The sequence below is a fragment of the Amia ocellicauda genome, chromosome 5 (assembly GCF_036373705.1).
Source record: "Amia ocellicauda isolate fAmiCal2 chromosome 5, fAmiCal2.hap1, whole genome shotgun sequence".
Classification (NCBI taxonomy): domain Eukaryota; kingdom Metazoa; phylum Chordata; class Actinopteri; order Amiiformes; family Amiidae; genus Amia; species Amia ocellicauda.
The window spans coordinates 28,826,725-28,850,695 of record NC_089854.1 but is presented as its reverse complement, the minus strand read 5'-3'; the positions used below and the strand labels follow the sequence as shown (position 1 = coordinate 28,850,695).

The 23,971-nt window shown below is 35.6% G+C and overlaps 1 protein-coding gene across 4 annotated transcripts in view; it reads left to right on the top strand.

Annotated features, from left to right (window-relative positions):
• map2k4b (mitogen-activated protein kinase kinase 4b) overlaps positions 1-23,971 on the top strand; it is a 34,075-nt gene that overhangs the window by 7,213 nt on the left and 2,891 nt on the right. The window contains exons 3-9 of one of the 4 annotated variants that reach the window (XM_066704684.1): positions 5,120-5,152; positions 10,610-10,715; positions 14,200-14,374; positions 15,210-15,329; positions 15,860-15,979; positions 16,168-16,219; positions 17,103-17,230. In XM_066704684.1, coding sequence (XP_066560781.1) covers positions 5,120-5,152; positions 10,610-10,715; positions 14,200-14,374; positions 15,210-15,329; positions 15,860-15,979; positions 16,168-16,219; positions 17,103-17,230 — 734 coding nt within the window. The remainder of the gene's footprint in view (positions 1-5,119; positions 5,153-10,609; positions 10,716-14,199; positions 14,375-15,209; positions 15,330-15,859; positions 15,980-16,167; positions 16,220-17,102; positions 17,231-23,971) is intronic. The other 3 variants (XM_066704687.1, XM_066704686.1, XM_066704685.1) reach the window with 3 other exon arrangements.

Genomic DNA, 23,971 nt, shown 5'->3' with positions numbered 1-23,971 from the left:
CTTTTTCATTGAATATTCTTTCTGTGGGATCCACTGTGACCCTGGTATTTGTCAAGGTACATTGAGGGTGGAGTGGACTAGATTAAGCTTTGATGCCATTAGGCTACTTCACCAGTCCAGAAGGATTACAGCTTAGATATGAAACGGTGTATATGAGCTTTGCCTCTTTTCTGTATACTTAGTATTAGCCACTGACTTTTGCTTTCCTTGGACATTATCAGTTTTGTTTGAATAGTCATTTGATCTTTCCTGCAGCCCCCATGGCACTACCACAGTGTCTCATTTATTTAATGACAAGGCATTTTAAAATGAATTCCCATTTTCACTGTCTGCATGCTATTGCTCTGCTCAGTGGTCAGCCACTATAGTCACATTTTTTGAAGAGCTGCAATTGAAAAACATTGCCTTGACACTCAGACTACATACTACACCCCATGACTCATAAGCTCCCAAGATTTGATTGCACTTGGAATTTGCATGCATAACAATGTTAATTATTTGTAAGGGTAATATTGATATGAAATGGTGGTTGGTGTATGGACAGTTAATTATAAAGACATCTAGTTTACATAAAGGACTGAATTGTTTTGCTTGCATTGCAGTACACTACGTTTATTTTTTATTTTTGTCTTTGAGAATGGTACTATTTAAAGAGGCATGACCATTTTTTGAGTGTATGAAGACTGTATAAGTGCATGTTTATTGTTTTAGGACCAGCATTAGACTATAAACTGTTATGGACTAAATTGTGTGTGTATACACGTCATATTGCGTTTTAGCTCTCCAAGTAGTTCAAGTAGTATAATATCTAATTTGTATTATAATAAGCACATTATTCAGTTAGTTTTGTCGGCAAATAAGGAATTATGCATTATCCAGGCTTGTGAATCTACCAGCTATTGTAACACAAAAAACATGAAGTGACGATTTGACCAGGTCAAAATTCTCAGGTTTGCCCACTGACCAATTCAACTTTTATGTATAATTACATACTTCAGAAATAGTAGGAACAACTGATGCCAACTGAGTTCCTGATAGTGACTGAATTGAGATGTCTACAAATCATTTGCAAATGTTTGTCATATACTTCGAAATGTTTTTAACTTAAGTGGTTAATGGTTTGTGAAAATAACCCCCTCAAAGCATGAATATCTTTATAACTGTGTATCCTTATAATGGTCTGTCTTCTTTTTTTGTGGCTGTCCCACCATGAATGCCTGGTATCATCTCTACAAGGTTGGGGATCAGAAAGAGATTTTTTTGAATGGTTTTGTCTGCCTTTGACTCTTTGACATTTCTTCCATTCTGTACGAAATACTATTCACTTCAATATCGATCGAGATAATAATCAGGACAGTGTAATGATTTCTGCTTCCCAATTCGTCTAAAGTCAGATTTTATTGAACTGTTTTGCCATTTATCCCCCCTCCACCACCATGGATCAGCCAAAAAAACGTTAGAAAAAATAATTTGATCAAAACTTTTTCTTTCTCCCCTTCTCTCTTGCTCCCACCACCCCTAACCTACCCGACTTGGCGCTGAACAATGGTGAGATCTTGCTAGTAAATTACTTATCTGTTTTCTTTTTAATCATCTTTGCTTCCATTGGTCTGGTTTATGACTTTCTTTGTACAGTGTTTTTCTTTTATTACTGTCTTTTCATTTTTTATTTATTTTTTATACAACACACAATAAAATAACACATCCACTTATTCTGATGTTCTTTCCATCATTTGTATGCCATCTACTCTGTACTTTTTAATTCCTACATGTAAATTCTGTGACTGTATTCCCCATTCTAAAGAATGAATGTGAAGGACTTTCAGTCACCAGGATTTTTTATTTTTTTATTTTTTTTGTAATTCAACTTTTGGTGCATTATTTAGAAGAGTTGGGGAATCTGCATTGCCAAGCCTGTGTGCAGTTCAGTTGTTGTATAGACCTCATTGTTTAGTAAATTTAGTTAGTTATTTGTTTGTAAAATATGCTCTGGACTTGGCATAAAATTGACATTTTGTATAATCGGAAGGAAGGAAGAAACATTACAGTTGTGCACTTCACAAATCACACAAGTCCTGTTAAGTGACTAAAGGGACTGGTCATCAAAAAGCCTGCCGTGCAGTTACTGACTTGTTAATCTATTATTCCTCTGGGGTAGAATTGGCAAACATTAAGTTTCAATAAGTAGCTCAAAGCCATGGATGTTACAGTGCTCCTAGCTGTATTACAACTGCTAAAGGTTTAACATTGTAATGTCTTAGTAAGTCAGAGTAGGACTAAAAAATTGATTAACTTAAAATTCCACATGGAAGCCTTACACCTACAGCCTGCCTAGAAATATATATAGAAATATATCTTCATTTTTGTGTGTTTTCCTCCCAGACCTCAAGGGAAGTAATTCTTATTTTATTTCATTCTCTTCATTTTCTATATTGTTCCCTTTACTCCTGATATTCAAGGATTTGCTGAAAGACATATAACTGTTCCAATGACAATCTTTTGGACAGCATAATCATACAAAAAGAAAAATGGCACTGACTGTTAGGCTAGAATTCATTTTGTTTCCCAGTTTGTTTGCATGGGCCATCAGATTTCTGTGCACCTTTCTGCATTATATATAGAAGGTTTGGTTTTTCTGTACCTGTGCTATTTCATGCATCAATGCAGTGTTACTTAAGTATAACTTGTGGCGCATTAAAAAGGGACATAGATGCATGAAGCTAATCAAGTTATAAAGTGATTTGCTATTCTGGCTTTTTCGTAGAAGTATTTAGGAAGCAGCTCCTGACTCATTCCTTCTCTTTGTCACTGTAGGATTTCTAAAATTAACCAGTAACTGCAGAAAGTAATACTTAGGCACGTATAGGCAGCAATACTATGATATAATTATAATATTATGTATTAATCGTGATGTTTGCAGTTTTTGGAAATGTCATGTGTCTGCCCTGTGAAATCTCAGGTCCTATGGGTTTTCTACTGTGCAAGAATATGGTTCAAGGGTCAGAGCTCCCTTTTCTTGCTCCAAAGTAACCGTGTTTATGACATTGACCAGATAGGCCACACATCCCAAGTAGGCAAATGTCTTTACTGTGAGTGGACTATTGTCTATACAGTTACTAGAGGGTTACATTTATAAAATGTTTGCTTATTATTTTTTTGAATGCTTTAATTCACACTGCTTCCCTGGTTTCACTTTCCAAAAGCAACATCTGTATGAGGTTTTTGTTAGATAAATTGTGTGCCTGTCAGCTGGTAATGTTAGCAAGAACAGATGTGTACTTTTTTTTTTTTTTTTTTTTTTCTGCCCTTAGAGATTAGTCTATGATTTCTGGTATTTTTGGTGATAAATACAGGGCCCAAAACATAAATCTTCACAATAAATTGCCAACATGGTTAACTGAACCAGGCAGTGACTGTACAATGGACGATTTTGTGAAATATTGAATATAATGGCCAATAAAATCCTTATATTGAAGATATTTTATTCGACTCTGAGATTTGCACTCTACTTGTATAAAGCTGTAGCTGAAAGTATTCTTGCCCCTCATTGGAAACCATGTTTCATTTAGTTTGATACATATTGTGATAAACCTATACTTGTTTATCTATTGTCTTTTTAGAGTTTTTTTTGAATACTGCTTCTGCCTGGATAAAACTAGAAATTCCAGTTTACTAAACTGAGTTATTAAAAATATAGTGGCAGTCAAACCTTGCCACGCCCAATTTTAACTCCATTTAATCAACGGGTAACTTTTCTGTAGGCTGAAACACACTATTCAACAATCTGAAAATATATGGCTGGTATAAAACAAACCGTTTAATATGTAAACTAAATTAATCACCAAATAACATTGTTTTAAGTAAAGGGTGTTCAGTAAATAAATGTATATGTTTGATTCCATGTCTCATGCCTGAATTCGATTGGTTAAATATTTCCTTTAGAAAATACTTAAATAACAGGGATTTTCTGAAATGCACTCAGAGCAGTGGAAGCTGTAACCTCATTGTTCTGTTAAATGTCTATGCTTTCTAAAATTCTTGATTGTAAGAAACCACCCACAGAGATGTGACTCTGCATACAGACATGTCTTAAAGTGCAGCCCATCTGCATTCTTGTTACATGAGAGCTTTTTATTTAATACCAGAATGTTTAAATGAGTTATGAACTGGTTTTGAGAAGATATTTGTGGATGAGGGGGGCGTGTTGTCTTTTCTCCCAAATAGAAGCAGTAACCAACCTTTCTTTTCTTTATTCTACCCTCATTTTTGGGATCGTTTGTTTTTCATTTTTCAATATTGTGCAACTAGTGTTTGTTATAGTAGTCATGATTATTATTATTATTATTATTATTTTTTTTTTTTATTCTTTTAATATAACTAATGTCACATGAGTATGTCTATGCATATATTTTTTCAAATTTTAAATGAATGTGACAACTACCAGTTTGGATGAATTCTTCTGAACGACTGGTCAACAAGAATAGTGAAAGCATTTTTTAAGATTACACCATGTTGAGAAGACCATTGAAGAATTACCTCAATTTGTTCAGGTTTCATAGTAGTTTGTTTTAACAATATAACCAGGAAATACCAATGATACACAATAGAAGAGTGGAACATCTGATTTAAAATAAACATTTAATAAAAAAGGTTAATCTTTTTTGTCAGATAGCCTATTCTTGCACCATCAGCCAGTCTTTATATTTTATATAAACTGTTTTGAGTTTATACATTTTTCATGCCACACCAGAATGTGGTACTACTGTTTTGACAAAAGTCTGTGGAGAATAGCTTAGTGCAGAAGCTCTCTTATTTAGAGGATTCTGGAGAAAATAACCATAATATACTGTATAATATGTAGGTTACCCTGTTAGATTCCATTTTTTAAATGTGACTTTAATAAAGTTCAACAGAATTAGCTCTGTCGTATGAACCAGTATTTTTGGTTATTTTTCTAATGTGTTAAATGCAGCAGCATGATTCTATTTAGTAAATATTTGTGGTTTCAAACAGAATTGTTTTGTGGTTTGTTTTCCCCTAAAAGCACACGAGCACATTTACATAAGCAAAAAGCATACCTACATTAAAAAAAAAAAAAAATGTTTTCTTTCCACCTTAGGGTTTCAGATAAACCTCTCTGGAGTTCCCCAAAGTAAGCGAAGTATTTTATTTTACTGTATCAACCCTTTTGTCTTTCTGTCTGACAGCCTGGTATGGGGAATCTGTCCACTGTCGTTTCTAACTAACCCAAAGGAGAATGGCGTGGTTAAGAGCTTCCATTTACCACAAGACATTGGAAATTATATTCATACCAATATCCGAAATGCTTGCGTCACAAGCTAATTTCATTGGTGGCTACACTTAAGAACAAAAAGCAAGCAAACAAAACAAATCAAGTTGAAATGCAAATATTTAATTCATGGTAATTAAATTAATGTATACTTGCTGCACGAAATGCTAGTTAGCTCTTTTGTTGTCGTCGTTGTTGAAGTAATGGAAGCTCTACCTGAATTATTTTTGCACTTTTTTTCTTGAAGTACTAACCAGCAAGGCTGTTTGGTTCTTGTCACAAAGAATGTATTTGTTTTTCTTCCTTTACACTTATTTATTTTTTATTTTTTTAAATTCACAACATAAACTTGGCATGAGTGCTATACTTACCACTGATAAGTTTAAATTGAAACCATGTAGGACGAAGCAGTACTGTACAAAGCCCTGCTGTTCGAAAAAGTCAGCTTGGCATGCTGCTGTTGGAGGAAGAACAATAAAATGCATTCTTCAATAAGACGTCACATCGCAGCTTCGCCTTTTGGGAACTTTTGGAGTCTGAATGTTTTCATGGCTGGGGCCTACAATATATTGTTTTGAGCAGTGTTCTCTTGCATTTCTGAAGATGCTGTCTAAACCTGTCATTGATAACTGGTGGTTGTCCTGAGGTTGTCTTGTCTTGCCTTGACAAGGCTCGTCTCTCTTTAGTCAGCTGATTTTCAAACACAGCAGCGTCATGGAATTTGAAAAACATCTTGAGATAATTGTTTGGTATTTATATCGATATCCGTGCACAATTCAGCTGCGTTAAACCAAAAAACACTTATTGGCAATATGCTTTTAGTCATTAAAATGTTTCATACTCCGATCTAGACATTTTTGTAAAGATGTATTGTAGTCCTGCTTCTTCATTGAGTTAGACTAAGAAAAATATAATAACCAGCTGAATGTTTTGGATTTTTCTTTAATATTGCAAACTACAGTATATGATTTCAGATATAACTTTTTTATTTCAAGATTATTTATGTTGTCATGTTACCTTTGAATACACTTTATATTTGGTTACCTGAAAAAACTACCTTTTAAGATGTTCAATTTAATTTAAGATGTTTTATTTACTTTACTTTATTTATCAGATTGCCATGGTCATAGTCTTGTTTATGTCTTGACCATTTTCCCCATTGATGCACTGAAAACACTGAACATCAGCACAGAGTTAAACACAATTAAACATTCTGAGGAGTTTATAGAGAGAGAAAATATAATCATAATCATGATGTTTAATCTGCATTCCCTCTAAATAGGTTTTGGCATTACAATTAATGTGGTCATTATTTTAAAATTAAACATTGGAGGAATTGAATAGCAAATTCTGAATATATCCTTATTCATTTCCAAGTTGGGCCATGTGTTTCAAATATGGGAGTAAACAAATTTGAATGGTTATTTTTCAATTCGCCGAAAAATACAATGAATGTGAAAGTAGGATAAGTAAATTGCAAGAAATATTTTTCAACAGTGACATTCCAGTAATTTCCAGTTTACCAACATTTTAAGGTAAAAATAGATGTATTTGACCATTTGTATTTATTTATTTTATTGCATTCATTATTTAATGGGCAAAACAGACCCCTTTATCTGAGAACAGTAGCAGAATTAAAAACTGGAAAAATGAAAATGATCTGCTTAAATTAGGTTTGTGCCCTTGAAAAATATTGTTCAAAACCCTCATTAAGCAGTCAATAATAATAATAATAATAATTAGGTTAACAATTTTTTTTCTTGTAGTTGAATTCTCATTGATTAGCAGTGTGTGCTTTGTGAATCAAGCTGATGGTAAATCATGCTGATTTTAAAAAGCTTGGTGTCAGAGATCTACAGGACACAGGTCTGGATGTAATTGTTTTATGTGATGCAGTAGAATTTCATTTTAACTGATGGATACAGTGACCTGCAGAGTAAAATATTCCATGTAACTGTTAATAAATTGACATTAGGTGTTCCTAAAATCCCTCCACTTTCAGAACATGGCCTTATTTTGTACGAGTATGTTTCTTTATGGTGGGTGACTTTTTCTGTTGAATTGTTTTGTTTCATGGACAGTTTTAGGCAAACACCAATTCAACAGCAAGCATAAACTCTGAGACTACTCTAAGTGCATATTATGTGGTGACTGTTGCAGGCCGGACACATACATTGTTAAACTGCTGTTGAGCAAAAATCGCACAGTTGACTAGACATGCAAAATGCAGCGAAATGTTGCTGAGTGTTCGTTCTGCTGATCTTTTTTTTAAAAAGAGGGCACTGCTAAGCTTAAATACCAGGTTTGCTTTAGGTGCTCCTAAAATGTTTTAAGACTCCATGTTAAAGAGAAACACAATAGGCAATTGTGCCCATGATTAGAAAACTGGAACATGAATTTATAAGTGTATTTTCACAGCTGTTATAGAGTGAAACTTCTGCCTTTTTAATGACAATCACGTTTGGTAGGAGGTCTTTGTATGATTGGGTATCTTTGTTAAAGAGTTAATCCATCTCGGCATCGGACTAAAGGATTACTAATATGTATATATATATTTTTTCTATTTTGAGCCTTTTGCCCACTCCTCCACTTGCCTTCACAATTGCGTTGTTAGATTGTTTACAGACAGAAGTTATAATTTGGAGTTAATATTCCCCAGTACCAAGACTTCCAGTTTAGGAAAGGAAAAGAAAACAAGAAATTAGTTTGGGAATGGAATGTTCTGTATTCCATTCGTATCTCGTCTTTAATTTTCTTTTCTTTTTTTCTTTTTTCTAAACCTGTATGTTTCAATCTCTGGTTTACTGTCTTTCACACACACATGTTCTCCACTATTGCCAGATATGAAAATATATTCCAGCTGCACAACACCTTTCTTTCAACATTTAGTAAGCTCTTTGTTCATGTATTCAGATGTCATGTAGACAAGGGTAACAAGCATTGAATACATGGAATATTTTGTTGACTTATTTCAAATATCCCACAGCATGTTAAACCTGTATCTGCTATGCAGTTGGAGTCGTATTTTAATCTCTAACCCCCCCACTGCCTCCATTAATTTCATTATGCTGTGTTTTTGTGCATGTCAGTGTTTTTGTTTGTTTCACCATGAGCCAGCAACAGACAAACCCTACCTAGAGCAGACTGTTCATTATGGTTTCCATAGGTTTCCTGTAGTCTATATTGCTGTGCCCCTCCATAAATTTTGAAACGCATGAGCACTGACTAGAATGTAAGTGTTAAGTCCTTGACACCATAACATCTGCCAGGTAGCTGTAGAATGTGTTTATGGAAGGTGTCAAAAGCCATGTTGGAAGTGGCTCCAGGTCAAGTGAGCAAGGAGGTCTTTCTTGCGAGAATGTCTTGATATCCCTTGTTTTGAGGAAGAAACTAAAATGTACTACATGTTTTTATATTCATTAGTTTTAAACGGTATGCAAATACAATTAATTGTCTGAAAAACTGTTTAGACCAAGTCCGCTTCCACCAAACCATCTTGGTACCTAAGGAAAAAGCCCTATCCCACACTGCAGTTTACAGTTTTTATTTCAGCATTTTCTAGAAAGGTTTCTGATGTGCATTTACATTTCTTGATAGCAATGGTACTTCCTGGAGGAAAGACCGTAGTGTCCACCTTGAGGTCATATTTTAGATGCTGAAAAGCCGTGTGGAAAACCATAGGTTGTGAATGTCCAAAACAATTTACATGACCATTTCTAGTAGGGCTTGGCGATATATCGAGTTTTTGCGATATACACGATGTATTTTGTGCGAAATTAGGACGTTATAAAATGCTTATATCGCGAGTATCGAGGTTTGTCTTTTTTGTGCAAATGTATGTATAGCTGCAGACCCGGAAACCATGGCATGTGCGAGGCGTAACTATGTTTTAATGCAGCCAATCACTTTGCACGAAATGCCTGTCAAACTTTCTGGCCAATCACTTGCAGAATACAAATATAATATATATATATAATATATTTATTCGGCCAATCGCCTTCCTCATTTATCAAAATAAGGCGGGAGAAGGAATGAAGAGGAGAGAGCAAATGTATCTCCGTGTTATGCTACAATCTAATCATTTGTGTTGATGTTAGTAAATTAGTAGTTTTCAGGTCCTTAATCAGGCGATCCAACTGCTTATAAATTTGCATGTTTATTTTACAAACAGACGGTCCGTGGAATTACGATCAATGTTACACTCGCTATATTTAGATTTCATTGAAAGCAATGGAAGTTAATAAACAAAATAATAGTCATTAAATGTTTGAATTACACTAAAACCAGAAGCGAATGCGCATATATACACATATATGCGCACACACACGATTTAAGCTAACCCTGCTAACACAATGTTGCCACAACGTTGTAGCATGTATGTTAGCTGGGAAGCGGCACCCCTGGCCAAACATATGTGAGTGAAAAAAATAATAACCAAAAGAAACTTTAATGCACAAGCGCACACGTTGCGCCCCGCACTCATCGCTGGCTGAACTCGATCCGCAAGCACCGCCACCCCCCTAATTTAGCTGTGTAATTTGTATTAAATTAAAGAATAATGCAGTTTTTTTGCATTTTAATAAACTGAAAAACAATGTAAACAAATGCAGAATGTTTCATTTTCTTTTGATAAAGATGGTGAAGGGATACAACTTTTGTTATTATTATTATAATAACTATTGTGTAATAACGCGTGCTGTACCGGTAAGCAGAATTGAAACGCTGCAGTCAGAGGAGAAATGTCTCTGTCTAGCAGATGTTAATGGGCCACTATAAATCTGGATGTTGTAAATCTCCCTGAATCTGTACCATTTTACAGCGCATGTGTTGCGTGATTACTACTACTTGTGTTATTGTTATGTGACAGTAAATGATAATGAGTTTGTGTGTGTGTGTATATATCTATATATCCTATAACAACAACACAAGCAATAGTTATCACGCAACACTTGCACTGTAATGTGTTGCATTCTGCAAATATTTACCATGACCATTGGTATTTGTTGTTGTGATATTATTTTTAAGTCATATCGCCCAGCCCTAATTTCTAGTATAGGTTGTAACCGTTCACCTTTTTTTGCGATAAAGAACTAAGTAAATTGGAATTTTTAAAATTAAAAATCAAATTTGTTAGCGGTTTGGTGACATACCTTGTTAATCAGCAATAAATCATCCCTGATATTTTTTGTAAATTGTGGTAATCCCTTTGTCTGGGTGACATACAATCATTGTATAGTGTGTCTGGTTGTTATGCAATGTACTAGACACAGCTAGGAATAATGATATGCCCTGTGAACCTTTTCCTTCTCTTTCTCTCAGGTAAACGCAAAGCACTGAAGTTAAATTTTGCCAATCCTCCAATTAAAACACCTCAACCAAGAATTTCTTTCACCCCCCCGGGAGCTCCTTTTCAGAACCCACATATGTAAGTAGAGCTCCATGAACACAAACTCAAGTTGCATCTTTTAAATTGTTTTCCAGGTACTTTTCAGAATAAATTGTTTATTCCCTTTCATTCTAAATATGTGTGATAAAGTGGAGAAAGCTTTAATCTAGAAATGATGCATGCTAGTTATATTAGGTCATTACTTCATAGCCAAAAGTCCATTAGGAAATATTTGGGTCATGATGTAAAATGCTGACGGTGTCATGAAACGAGTATTTCCACTTTAAAAGGTTTCCTGGAGGTTTGCATACTGTAAGGTCCTGTTGTCTTTCCTACATACATTTTAGAAAGTGAAAAAGCACTTCTGGAATTGGAACCAGAGTACACATGGGTCTTTCAAAGGTTAAATGTATTTGCTGTCTGTTATCACACAACTTTCCCCTGACTTTCCATCATACCATACGGATGGCAGTGGTCATAAATCTGTTGTGTGGGAAGGTACCAGATCAGTTGGAAAACCGTTCAGATTGTCCTTGGTAGAAATCCCATTTCTTTATAGTTTTATTCAGCAAGGCTGCTGAAGCAAAAGGTTGAAATATGGATTTTATTTGATTGCTGTAAGGTTATAACCAATACCTTTTTTTATTTTTTTTATGTGTATGATCACTCTTTAGAATATAGCCTATGCTTTCAGTCCATTATTAACACTTTTTTTTTTTCCCATTTTCTCCTATTTTTGAGAACCATTTAAAGATTATTCCTGCAGAAAAATACCAGTGTTTTACAGTTGTGTAATTGACCATTCAAAACATTTAATTGAATGGCCAAGTCTTCATTCAATGCAGCAGTTATAATTATTTTGTTTTTTTTTAAATTAAGGAACCGATTCAGGAGGCAGTCAAATGCATATTGCTGTGGGCTGACAGAATATGTATGAGTTATGTAAAGAACAGAAAGTTTTTTAAGGAAAGAAAAGTATGCTGTTCCAGTGTTTTATTCTGAAGCAAATGGCGGATTAAACATCAAGATGTATGTAATCGACTTTCAGCTATCAAAATAATGTGAGAAGATAGTCTTTAGAAATTACATGATAATCTTTAGCTCTCAACTTTGAAATATAATTCCTTTAAGTGTTATATACTACATCACTTTCACAAACAATACAGAAAGCATTCCTTAATAGGCATAGGTGGCGTTTCTTTTTTTTGCCTGCCCCCCAACCCCTTCAAATTCTAAGAACTGGCCCCCTATATCTTTCCAGGTGCTTGCTTTAGACACTGGCAGTTTTAAACTAGAATACAATGCCTTGATATGTAAATATCCATACACAAATTTAAAAAAGAAACAATCATGCATCACATAGGACCATAAATTACAATTCAAAGACTGGAAAATATATTGTTAAACATCACCGCGTACTGCTTTGTTTTAAGATGTGTATGTTTTGTTTTAGTTTTGCTTCCCCATTTTGCTCTTCATAGATTTTCCAAACCTGTACATGTCATCTAATCCAAACACTTTCAAGGTGTCTTTATCCTTGCAGGGGCTTGTCTTCAAGTGAGACATCACTCTGTTGACAAATCCACCTGTAGCTCCTGTGTTTGTTTACATTTTTCCAGCCATTGCAAGTCATTATACAGACTGTAGTTTCAAGGACTCAGCCCACTGCATGAATTCAAACTCACATCTTGAAAGTTACTGCAATGGGGGGGAAAAAGCACTATGTACACAGAAATGACAGGGATATTTTTTTTTAATGAATGATATATTTAATTTCAGAAAAAAACATTTGTTTTCATACTCGGTTACCACGAGAAATGTAATTGAGTTTCTGTTGATGCCCGTTTTAAGAAATAAGAAAACCCAGAAAAGGAATTATTGTGAATTGTGTTACTGAACCTAGTCTGTAGATTGCTTATCTATCTATCAGATTGGGTATCCTCCAAACTTCTTAGCAAAAATTGTTCTCTTTTGTGGCACTGGCAAATATCGCTGACTATAGTATTTGGACAAAAATAGAGTAAAATGTAATAAAATACAACAAATATTCAATAGAGCCTCATAAAATAGGTGTCTTTCAGTTTTTCCTTCCTTTGAAAATTAGGTCTTATTTGATCTGAAGAACTACCTTGTGACTAGCTACAGTAGGAAATGTATAGCAAGGGAACTTAGAAATAATGCAGCTGCAAGGTATTCTTTTTAGAATGATGAATCATCTGGAAGTGTGTATTGGGTGTCAGACAGAAGCTTAAAAAATTATTTGTGCATAAACAGGGATTTTGGAAAAGATTCCCAAGCTAGTCCATTGACAGGAAGTCGTGCAAATAGCTTTATTTAGGTGACGTACTGTGAGGAATTCACAGTGCTTGTTTTCTTTCTTTTGCAAGCAGGGAGCTTTTGTCAACACTACATTTCCTACTGCACAAGCTACATTGCTGTACAGGTGTTGCTTAGTCTTATCAAAAATGTAAAAGGACAAGACATGTTTTTTCATTCTTAAGGTAGACAGATTTTAATCCTGCTCAAGACTTAATTCTGTTAACAGCCAAGAGTATTAGACACACATTCAGTGCTTGTAAATGCATCACGTCCTGTTTAAAATGTATTAATTTATTGTTTGTCAACATGACATGTTTTGTAGATTAGTAGTAGTGCAGCCTTCCCTACATCAAATAATTGTGATTTTTAAAATCATCAAAGGCCCCTATTTCCTGTCAACTTAAAGCCAGACACTCTCTGGGTATTGAAATCCTAGGGGTTGACTATATTAAAAGAAAAAAAAAAATGTTCCAGTATAAAGAGCATGTTGTAAAAGCTTAAGTGTATTGTGGTTAAAACCAGTTGGACTTCAGGCTTCAAAGCCACAATGTGTGTGGCTGCTTCTTCACCCCCCACCCCATGTTCACCCCATTAGGGGATCTTCTAATATATAGATATATGCACATCCTTTGCTGAGTTAGAATGTATAATGACCTATCCAAATACAGAGTTAAAATGATCTCAACTGGGAGACTCTCTTCTAGGCATGTGTGTTTTAATATAGTGCGTCTGGATGAGTGCTTTTGTTATGCAGTGGCTTGTACAGCTTCTGTATTCCCTCTGGCAAGGAATTTATTGACAGTCTGCTGATGTCTACAAATGCAAAGTACTGCTAACTGACCTGTAGCGTTGGAAAAATGGGACGCTTGCATAAAAAAAAGAAAAAACTATGACTCCAACTCCCCTCGACACTCACACAGGATATAATTATTTTACATTTGAACTCTCATGGCGACAGCCCTTTAAGTTCTCTAAAGACCTTGTGAACAATGAATTTCTCTCTTCTCTTGGTTCTTGATTGAACACCTAGCTCACTATTCTCTGTATAAGGAGTTATAGAATGACACCTCTTTGGTCACAATTTAACTGTTTAATTGTATGGAAGGAAAACAATTTTATCTTGTGTTTTTAAAAAAATATATATATTCTGATACAATATAAAAAAACTGACATTTACTTTTCCCTGTGTACCTTTCATTTCCAGAGAGAGGCTGCGCACGCACAGTATTGAATCTTCAGGCAAGTTGAAGATCTCTCCAGAGCAACACTGGGATTTTACAGCAGAAGACCTCAAGGACCTTGGGGAAATTGGACGTGGTGCCTATGGATCTGTAAACAAAATGGTGCACAAGCCAAGCGGAAAGATAATGGCCGTAAAAGTAATCCCGCTTTTATACAATCACTTTTTTGTATTATTACCTTGATTTCCCCAGTGACTGAAATGGGGGGAAGTTCTAGTGATTATTCCACTTGCCAATCATGGGTCATTTTTGTCAAATAGATGCATGAAGGGAATGGGTCCTGAAAAGTGTTTTTCGTCATGTTTTAGGACAAAATCCATCTGGATTGAAGAACGTTGTGATTTAATGACAATTTAAATGCAGTCACTGGACCAGCTAGCTTATTTTTACTAACCTTATTTTTGGTCAGTTAGTTAATTGTGCTCTTTAAACCATTGAATATTTATATGAAGATTATTAAAAAAGCTTTCTCAGTAATTGCATAAAGATGATATTCCTACTTAGAAATGCACACAGTAACCTTTGATAATCACATTTGAAGTATTTCACCTATTAGCATTTAACAGAGCATTGAAATTGCCAAGCTATACGATGATAGATGGTTGTGGGATGCGTCAGTTTGGGTATACTTCTTTAATTACCAATGTAATACTGTGTCATGTAAAATTGATGCAGAATAAAGAATACTTACTGGTGGAGCCAAAAACCAAGGTAGACAATTTACTAAAAGGCCGAATCCTACTCTTCCCCCAGGGAGAGGAGACTGTGCATCTCAAAAAATATTTAATGGAAGCTCAGATTTATTTATTCTATTTAATTGGCTATGACAGGATGAAAACCAGATCTCGGTTTTTACTTAACTGAAAATGAAGGCAAGTTTTGTATAAAGCTTTGTGTGTGTATGCATCATGCACTGCTGCAGACCTGTTTCCCACTGAGATTCCACATTTTATTTGTCTGCTCTTTCTTACAGAGGATTCGATCAACCGTTGATGAAAAGGAACAGAAGCAGCTGCTAATGGATTTAGATGTAGTGATGAGGAGTAGTGATTGTCCATATATTGTTCAGTTTTATGGGGCTCTTTTCAGAGAGGTAAGATTTCTACCTGCAGTCTTTTTTGGAGAGAAGAAATGATGAGCACTAAAATATAAATCCTTTATTTGAATCCTTTTGTGTCTTTCCTCAAATATTCATGAAGTTTCCCTATATACTTTTGGTGGTATGATTTGATCATTGTTTATGACTGGAACTTCCATTTGTGTCATATTGGGGTGATTGCACAGAAATTCAGCTAACCCTTCACCTGGCTATATCTCTGGTTAACCATGCCTCCGGGTGCTGTCTGGTTATAACCCGTAAATGGAACGGAGGATTTTGTTTCTGTAAACTTGATTCAGACGGAAAATAATTGAAGCAAAACCCAGTCGTGTGGTTTGTAGATGTGAAAAACAGAACACAGTCCTGTCAGACCACCAAAAAAATTCCCTCAGTAGTAAAAGTCTAGGTTATATGAGGATGTGGTTTTGGTACGATAGCCACAAGTTAATGTAACGTGCTTCATTTGTGCTTGATAATTAGGTTCTTACATTTTTATTGTCTGAATGCATACTTTTGTCTTTTAGGGTGACTGTTGGATCTGCATGGAACTCATGTCTACCTCGTTCGACAAATTCTACAAATATGTATATTGTGCATTAGACGATGTGATTCCAGAGGAAATTTTAGGAAAAATAACATTAGCTGTGAGTGGATTCACAGATCTTTATTTTATATTGTTTTTTTTTCCTCATTTGCTCCAGTAAAATGCAATTTTGCTGTATGTCAACTTGTTATAAACTGCCAATGTGATATATTTTTTTCCAACCATATTTAGAGCTAAGCATTTAATTAAAGCATTCATGACTTTGTATTCCTTCTTTTTTTGTTTTAGACTGTGAAAGCACTTAACCACTTAAAAGAAAACTTGAAAATAATTCACAGAGGTGAGTCATTTGTGTTGGTTTGTGGGTGGAGGGATGCAATCCTTGCTAATGAAAATGTTAGTGAGAAACAATCTTCATGCAACAATATGTTCTCACTAGAATATTGAGAGGTTGAACCTACTTAAAACGACAAGAAAAAGCTTTCGAAAAAATTGTCTATTTTGAGTTTCTTGTAGTCTTCTCTGTCATTTATATATAGTTCTATGTTTAAGCAATATGAAAATCTGTATTCACCATTATTTTAGTATTAATGTAGTATATTATTTAGCATTTGAAGTCTTTATATTATTAGAAAACTGATGAAGGCTTCTGTATATATTTGAGACCAAGGGTCATCCAATTTAACATCTGATGTTTGAAAAATAGTTAATTAGATTAATTCATGGATGACCAAACTCAGTTTTAGAATGATAATTTGTACTGCCCTTGGGGTTTCATATCAATTAAAAGTTCAGAGCTGTCTTGAATTGTGTCCCCGGATCTGGCCCTGCTATTTATTGCTTCCTTGCAGCACACACTGGGGGGCACTCATTGTCCTTGGTGTGCATACGTCTGTTCCTTACAATGTGAAAGCGTTATCCTGTTACTTCACAGAACACGGTCTTCACACAAGAACAGCTTGGAATGTACAGAGCAGGCAAAAGCTTCAAGCTACGTGGAATAAAAATCTTCCCTTTAGTGATATATTTTTCGTTTGTTTTAATGCAAGACCTATGTATTATTTATGGTAATTTGCATCTGACCCCCCTATGCTTTATAAGAATATTGCAGCACATGCATCGTATCCATTCTTAATTGCCACGTCAATGTCATAGTCAGGAGAAAAAATAATTCTCCCTTGTAACTTTTTTGTATATTTTGTTTCTTGTTTCCCCTCATTCAGACATCAAACCTTCCAATATTCTCCTGGACAGGAACGGCAACATTAAGCTCTGTGATTTTGGCATTAGTGGACAGCTTGTGGACTCCATTGCCAAAACTAGAGACGCAGGATGCAGACCTTACATGGCGGTGAGTCAGTGGGAAACAGAGCCTGTGGACTAATTTTGATTTGGATGAAACATGTGATTGGAAAGCCTTCTGCTGCACATTTCAATATCCATTACAGCATCCTATGATCTCTTTTCCATTACAAACACTGGGTATATATATATATAGGTATTGTAAATTTCACACTTAAACCATGTTGTGTGTGTGTGTGTGTGTGTGTGTGTGTGTGTGTATATACATTGTATTTTTAATTTAAATTGGTGATGAGTACACAAATAAAAAAAAATGTACAATAACAAATCTGGGAAATTTAATGTGTCTTCAAGTAGGTGAAATGGAGAGGGAAGAGGATAAAAGGACCCCCCTTTTTCAAATTTAGTCACAGAAACACCTCTTCCTTCAGGTCCACTCTAGCTCTTGAAGGATTGCCCTTTGACCTTCTCTCAGAGCAGCGACCAATGTGGAATGGTTTCAATAAGGCACTGTTAACATACAACAAGAACAACCTGATGATCCGAGTTAGTCTGAGACCAGGCAGCACTGTTTGCAGTCTTGTAGTCTTGCAAGGACAATGAATTGCATCTCTGACTAAGAAGTGACATAACACCTTGTGGCAGTAAGGTTAGGCATCGAGACAAAATGACATTGCTTATTACAAGGTCAGTGTAGTGCTCTGGAGTGCTTGGCCAACAGATTAAAATTTGTATGAAAATCACATAAATGATTCACTCTTGTAATTTACTATGCACTACCCTGCCTCCATCTTCGTGGTCTTTTGTTTTGAAAATTGTATAGTTTTGCTTCTCACAAATTTAAGGAAGGATGCAGGAACATCCTGGATTTTGATAATGTTAAATTAGTTTGAGATGTCTACAATTTTTTGTTGTTGTTTTTTTTGGGGGGGCAGGGGGCGGTGCAACCTAATTTCCTCAAACATCCTGCATATCCAGTTTGTGAATGCTTGAATTTTCAATCCTCATTTTTCACCCCTAGTTATACTTTCCTTTTCTCAGTTTTGTTATAGAGTTCACACATTTACTTTTTAGCAACATTTCTTAATGATCAGTTCTACTGTATAATATATATAAGTGTTGTATGTTGGTAGTTTAGGATGAGCTCCATTTGGGATTAAATTCTAAATAATTACATTAAAATGGTTATGACTGTTGTTGGTTTCTGGTGATTCTGGTGATGGTATTAATGACACAGCACCAAACCTCTTGCCCATTAATAAGATGCATTTAAGTCTGCAACTTATGCTCATAACTGTTCCTTCTCAAATCTTTGGAATGGTTTGTTCTGTTCATTTAGAGTTTTGAATATTGTTGTCTGGTTCATGGTCTGAAATGCACAAGCTGACTTTCCTCTAAGTGTTCAAAAAGTTTACCCTGGTTTCAAAGCAGTGTGTAATTTCAGTCTCTTAAAAGATTGTCACTTGGCTACTTCTAGTATCACATACTGTAATGTGCAGGTGATATGGTTTGACATTATTCCAGATCTCTGCACTGCTAGTCAAGCACTGCCATGAGCTCAGGGCTTCGTCACTGAAACTGTATATATATTTTTCCTCTCCAAGCTTGTTGACTCGTGCCTGGAGTCCCCTCAGTTTCCATGCTAAATTTGGTAGTACTCTGACAAAGCAGGGCTTCTCCAACACAACCCAACCTCATTCATGCATCTTTCAGAATGAAGTAGTTTGGTTGTTCCCAGAGCAGTGAGCTCACAGCATAGGAATGCGAACCACATCAGTACGTTTCTGGCTTCCTGTTTCTAATTTGAAAATAGCAGTCTTGCTCATTGCTTGGCTACTGTTCTGTCTCTAGATGGTTTAACTTTGAACTGAAGTGCATGTGCCCTTTCGTTTGTTTGTTTGTTTAGATTTTTGAGTAACGTTTCAATTATGCAAAACGTATTTTTCTTTAAAAGGAGATTTTGTAGGTCTTTCCAAACATGTTGAAATCTGTCATCATAGCTGAAGTCACAGGTCCTTTTGTTCTCACCTTGAAAAACATATAACGGATATTATGTCATTGTTTTTTTTTTTTTTTTTTTTTTTCCCTCATATTTTGATTTGTACTATAATATATAGGCCAAGAGTTGAGAAACAAAAAGTGCACTACAGATTGACTGAGGGTGACCAGAGAATGGTTGGTTCATCTCTCATTCCTATCCCTGCACTGATAGCAGCTTTCTCTGTAAATATTCCCTAGGTACTGCTAACCTCACGTCTCTGATGCGCCATGGCCAGTCTAGGGTTTATTCCTGTTAACTGAAGTGCTGTTCAACTAGTGGGGGCGTAGGTCATGTTGGATATATTGGTTAAGGGAGCTTTTTTTTTTTTTTTTTTTTTTCTTCTCCCCGAACAATTACTTACTATCTAGAATGTTTTATTACAAACTTTACCTTCAAATCCAGATACTACTTTTTTTTTTTTTTTCTTGGTCTGAAACCATATGGTCTGCAAGCAATATCTAAAGTTCATAGATAGGCAGTTATGTGTTCAGGCATAGAACAGATTTCTAATCCACAAAGGAGAGAAAATAACCAACAGTTTCTTGCTCTATCCAAGTCAGTTTGTGCATTATTTTACACTTCCAAACTTCTGGCCTACAGTGTATCTGTGTTCAGAAATCCTGATATACACCTGCATTTTCTTTGCTTAATCAACTTGTTGTTGCATTATGTTAAAAGTATGAATACATCTTGATTCCAAGATAAGCTATCTGTTATTATAGTATAAATAAACATCACATGTTAGGAAATTCCAGGGGGGAAATGCCATTATAAAGAATATATGCTAGTTGCCAGGGAAAATACTAATATTAAAATACTAATATTTACATAGAAATATGCTTCATATTTATTACACTAATGATTTCACACAGTGTTGAATAAACACTTACCTTGAGGGTAATAATGCAACACTACAGATTTTATTAAAAATACATTTTTGAAAAAATAAAATGGTGACAGTGAGTTAATACCTTGCACTCTATTTCACACAAAAAGATAGATGTGGGTAAATAATTGAACATCTGGTTTTAGGTTAATGTCTGTAGAACTATGTAGTTTACATTTCAATATTTTTTATGCCAGTTTGTGTTTTTACTGGGCAAATGTTAATGGAGTTGTGGACAAGATACTTCTACTGGTTTGGTGTCCAAATTGTCAACAGTCAGCATACACAGAACCCATAGACCCCCTTTTTACTGGAACAGGTACTTTAGTTCAGAATGTGGCCTAATTATGTTTTTATATTTGTATTGAATGTAGAAATGGCATTATTCCAAAACGCATGTATTGCTGCATTAGACAATGACATTACTGTTTCATATGATGAACAAGATGATGCTGTTTCTGAGAAAATTAGCAGTGTTGCTTTAATAATCTGTGGCATTTCTGTCTGCAACTGCCAGCACTTCAGAACGTCAACTTGTTTTCAATGACAGCAAACGTACTGTTGTGGATTTAGTTTCAATCTGTGTTCCTCTGTGTTAGTGACTCTTTGATTTTAGCTTTTGCTTGCTTTGATCTGAAGAGCATGGATAGAAATTCTTAATCTTTGAAGGCTTGACTGACAAAATGTTACTTGATATTTTTTTCTTTTCTTAAAAAAGTTATATAAAATGCCTTGGCATTAAATGCATACTTTACTTTAATTTAGCCTACATGCATACATAATTAAAAGTACTGGATTTATGCCAGAGTATGTCTGCATTGTCATTTTAATTTGATTGTTTTTATTTAGTCTTGGCAGAAAGGGAAAGTCTGCTACATTGATTTAGTGGCTGTACCAAGGAGGGATTTAAAAGTGTAACACTGCCAGTGGCATGGACAAGGCTGCTGAAACTTCTCTCTGTGCTGCATCCAAACTGGACTATAGATTTAGAATGTGCAGACATGACCTAAGATTGGAGTACAAGTCTTTGAGCGTGGGTTTGTTCAGACTGATGTAATGCTCTAAGATTAGCTGCCAGAGGTCCCATACTGAGAATGACATCACCGCCTAATTTCAGCTTATGAATGAGCAAGAGGAGGTAGTTTCTCAGCCCGAATCACTAGAGTATTCAAATGACATCATTGGCATCCCTTTGATTCAGTAGTTTTTGCTCAGAGCTTAGGTATTTCAAATTATTCTGTACGCTGCTGATGTAACATGTGTAGAGTAAAGCCATGCTGCTTTTTTTTTTTCACCTCTTCTTTTTCTTTTCTTTTTCTTCAAACTTCACAGCTACAGCTGGACAATCACTGGTCTGATAAAATTAGCAGCAGTTGTTGCTGTTTGCATTATTTACAAACTATTTAAGCGAGTCTATTGAAATATTCTACAGTAAGGTTTCTTTTGTTTCGTTTTGGAACACCACTTTTTTTTTTTTTTTTTTTAACACTACTTCTTCCTTATGGAATCCATATCACTTTTTTTTTTTTTACCATTAGCATGTTTTGTAGTATTTTGAGCTGTATTGGTAATTAAAACTGTTTCAAATGCCTTAAGATTTAGTAAATTTGAGGCATTTTTAAAATTAGTTTTTAATTGAAGAAAACAATCTTGGATCTATTATGTATATTGTTTGTAACATGCGTTTTGCATCAGAAGACTGTACAGAGACCCCCCCCCAGACTAGGTGGAATTTATCCATTAACCCCATTCACACTGAAACAATTGCCAGCGATTTGCCGGCAAGGTCTGTGTTAATGGGTCATTGCAAATCATTGCTGGCAATTTTCCAGCTAAGGTCCTAGTCAAATTCCTGGCAATTTGCAGGCAACGTGTCTGTGTTAATGTAGCCGGAATATGATTGCCGGCAAATTCAGCATCCAGTACTTGCGTGTCGATGCAGTATGTCAACTAACTGCCGTGACCAATCAGAATAGGGGCGCCTTTTTGCGACCACAACATGACAAGGTTAAGCCACCTTTGACCAAGAACTTGTGACCGTAACGAGAAATGTACCGGGTTGTTAGAAATGGCGGAGGTTGCAAATCATATAGTTGGAGCAATTCTGAGTGTTATTGATGAACCAACAGGTTTGCATATGTATTGCTAACTATTGTCACAAATGTCAGAAGTTATGTACTAATAAATCATACAAAATATATTATCTCTATACAGGCAATCGTGTTACCCCCCCCTCACACTGGGTTCGTTTCAAACTAAACTGGTTTGTTTTCTTTGAAATAATGTATCAGTCAGTGTGCTGCTGTTCCCTTGCCTTGTGTACAAATGCGCTCAGTTCGTAACTCGGGGTCATTTTCATGATTCACTTCCATGTTTTCTCAGGACTCCGATCATATTTCAATAATAAAGTGAGCTCGGTTCCTTTTTGTATTAATAAAACACAGGATATTTACATTTTACATGATTAGTACATATAAGAAATGGCAGCATAACGTGTACAATAACAAATACATATTACTACATTGTATTGTTTACTGTATATTTCCTATACACGTGTATATGTGTAAATTTGATTTTGTAAATTGCATTATGCTTTGAACTGTACTGTAGTTTTGCACTTTATATTGCTCTTATTTTTAAGTCGCCCTGGATAAGGGTGTCTGCCAATAAATAAATAATAATATAGACTGCAATACTACATGTAGTCTAACACATTTGACTACTTCTGATACCACCAAATAATACATGGGTGTGATCACGTTGTGCAGAATGTGCGCAGACCTGACCAGCAAAGCAATTCATTTTCATGATCGTATGACAACCATCTGAATAGGGACCGCATCCAACTGTCTATTTAAACACACTTTATGCAGTTATACAGAACACAACAATAGGCTACTGTATTTGTGAATATTATAATCAGCATTGCGCTGCCGAATGGTGATTGTTTTAACTATATAAAAATATTCAATAACACAGTAGTGTGACGTCTCCTAAATATCCATCTCGGAGTATTTTACTGCTACTGCCATATCTTTTAAAAGGGGAAATGATCGCGCTTGTACAGACACGTCCAGAGTGTCAGTCCGGGTCTCCTCTCCAGATCCACGGGCTTCTGTAATGTCTCGTCCCCAGGGCCACAGCGCTCTTGCCGGCAGTCTCTGTTTTCTGTGTGAATGCATCCTTGCCGGCAATTTTCAGGCATTCAAACCCAGTGTGAATGGGGGGCAACGGGGAAAAAAGCAGGCAAACGTTGTCGGAAAATTGCCAGCAAATTTCCGCCAATGTTTGCCTGCTTTTTCAATGTGAATGGGGGTATTGTTTCAGTTGGTGCTTGCATTATGTGGTACTTTGTATGTATTTCTGAGCTGCTCAATCTTATTGGGCAGGATTCTGTAATTTTCATGCATTTGCAATTAGTGCCTGATTCACCAAATGGTAGATTGGTCCCCTTTCTAGTGAGACATTGCATAAGCCCCTGAAATACAGGCAGCTCGGAAAATATCATGGCATCCCAAGTTAGCGGTTTTTGCCTTGGAGGTCATCCAGCTGATGAGATCACTTGGTGGAAGGAATGCATGCTGTAGTTACTCAGGAGTTTCCCTTTGCATCCATGGCTGCTGATGTCATCTTAATACATTTTCGTTTTCTGCCTTTTTCTGTACAGTGAGTCATATCCTTGTAACGCAGACCCCCTGTCTGGGGCTCGTCAGCAAAATTTGGATGATTTGTGGATGATTTTGGATGATTGGAAAAAACTTTCCTTTTTTTTTTTTTTAAAGGCTAAACCGAGTTACAAATTGTAATTCCTCCAAAGTGAACGTAAAGAGCCATAAATATGAGGCAGGTTTTTTGAGGGCAGC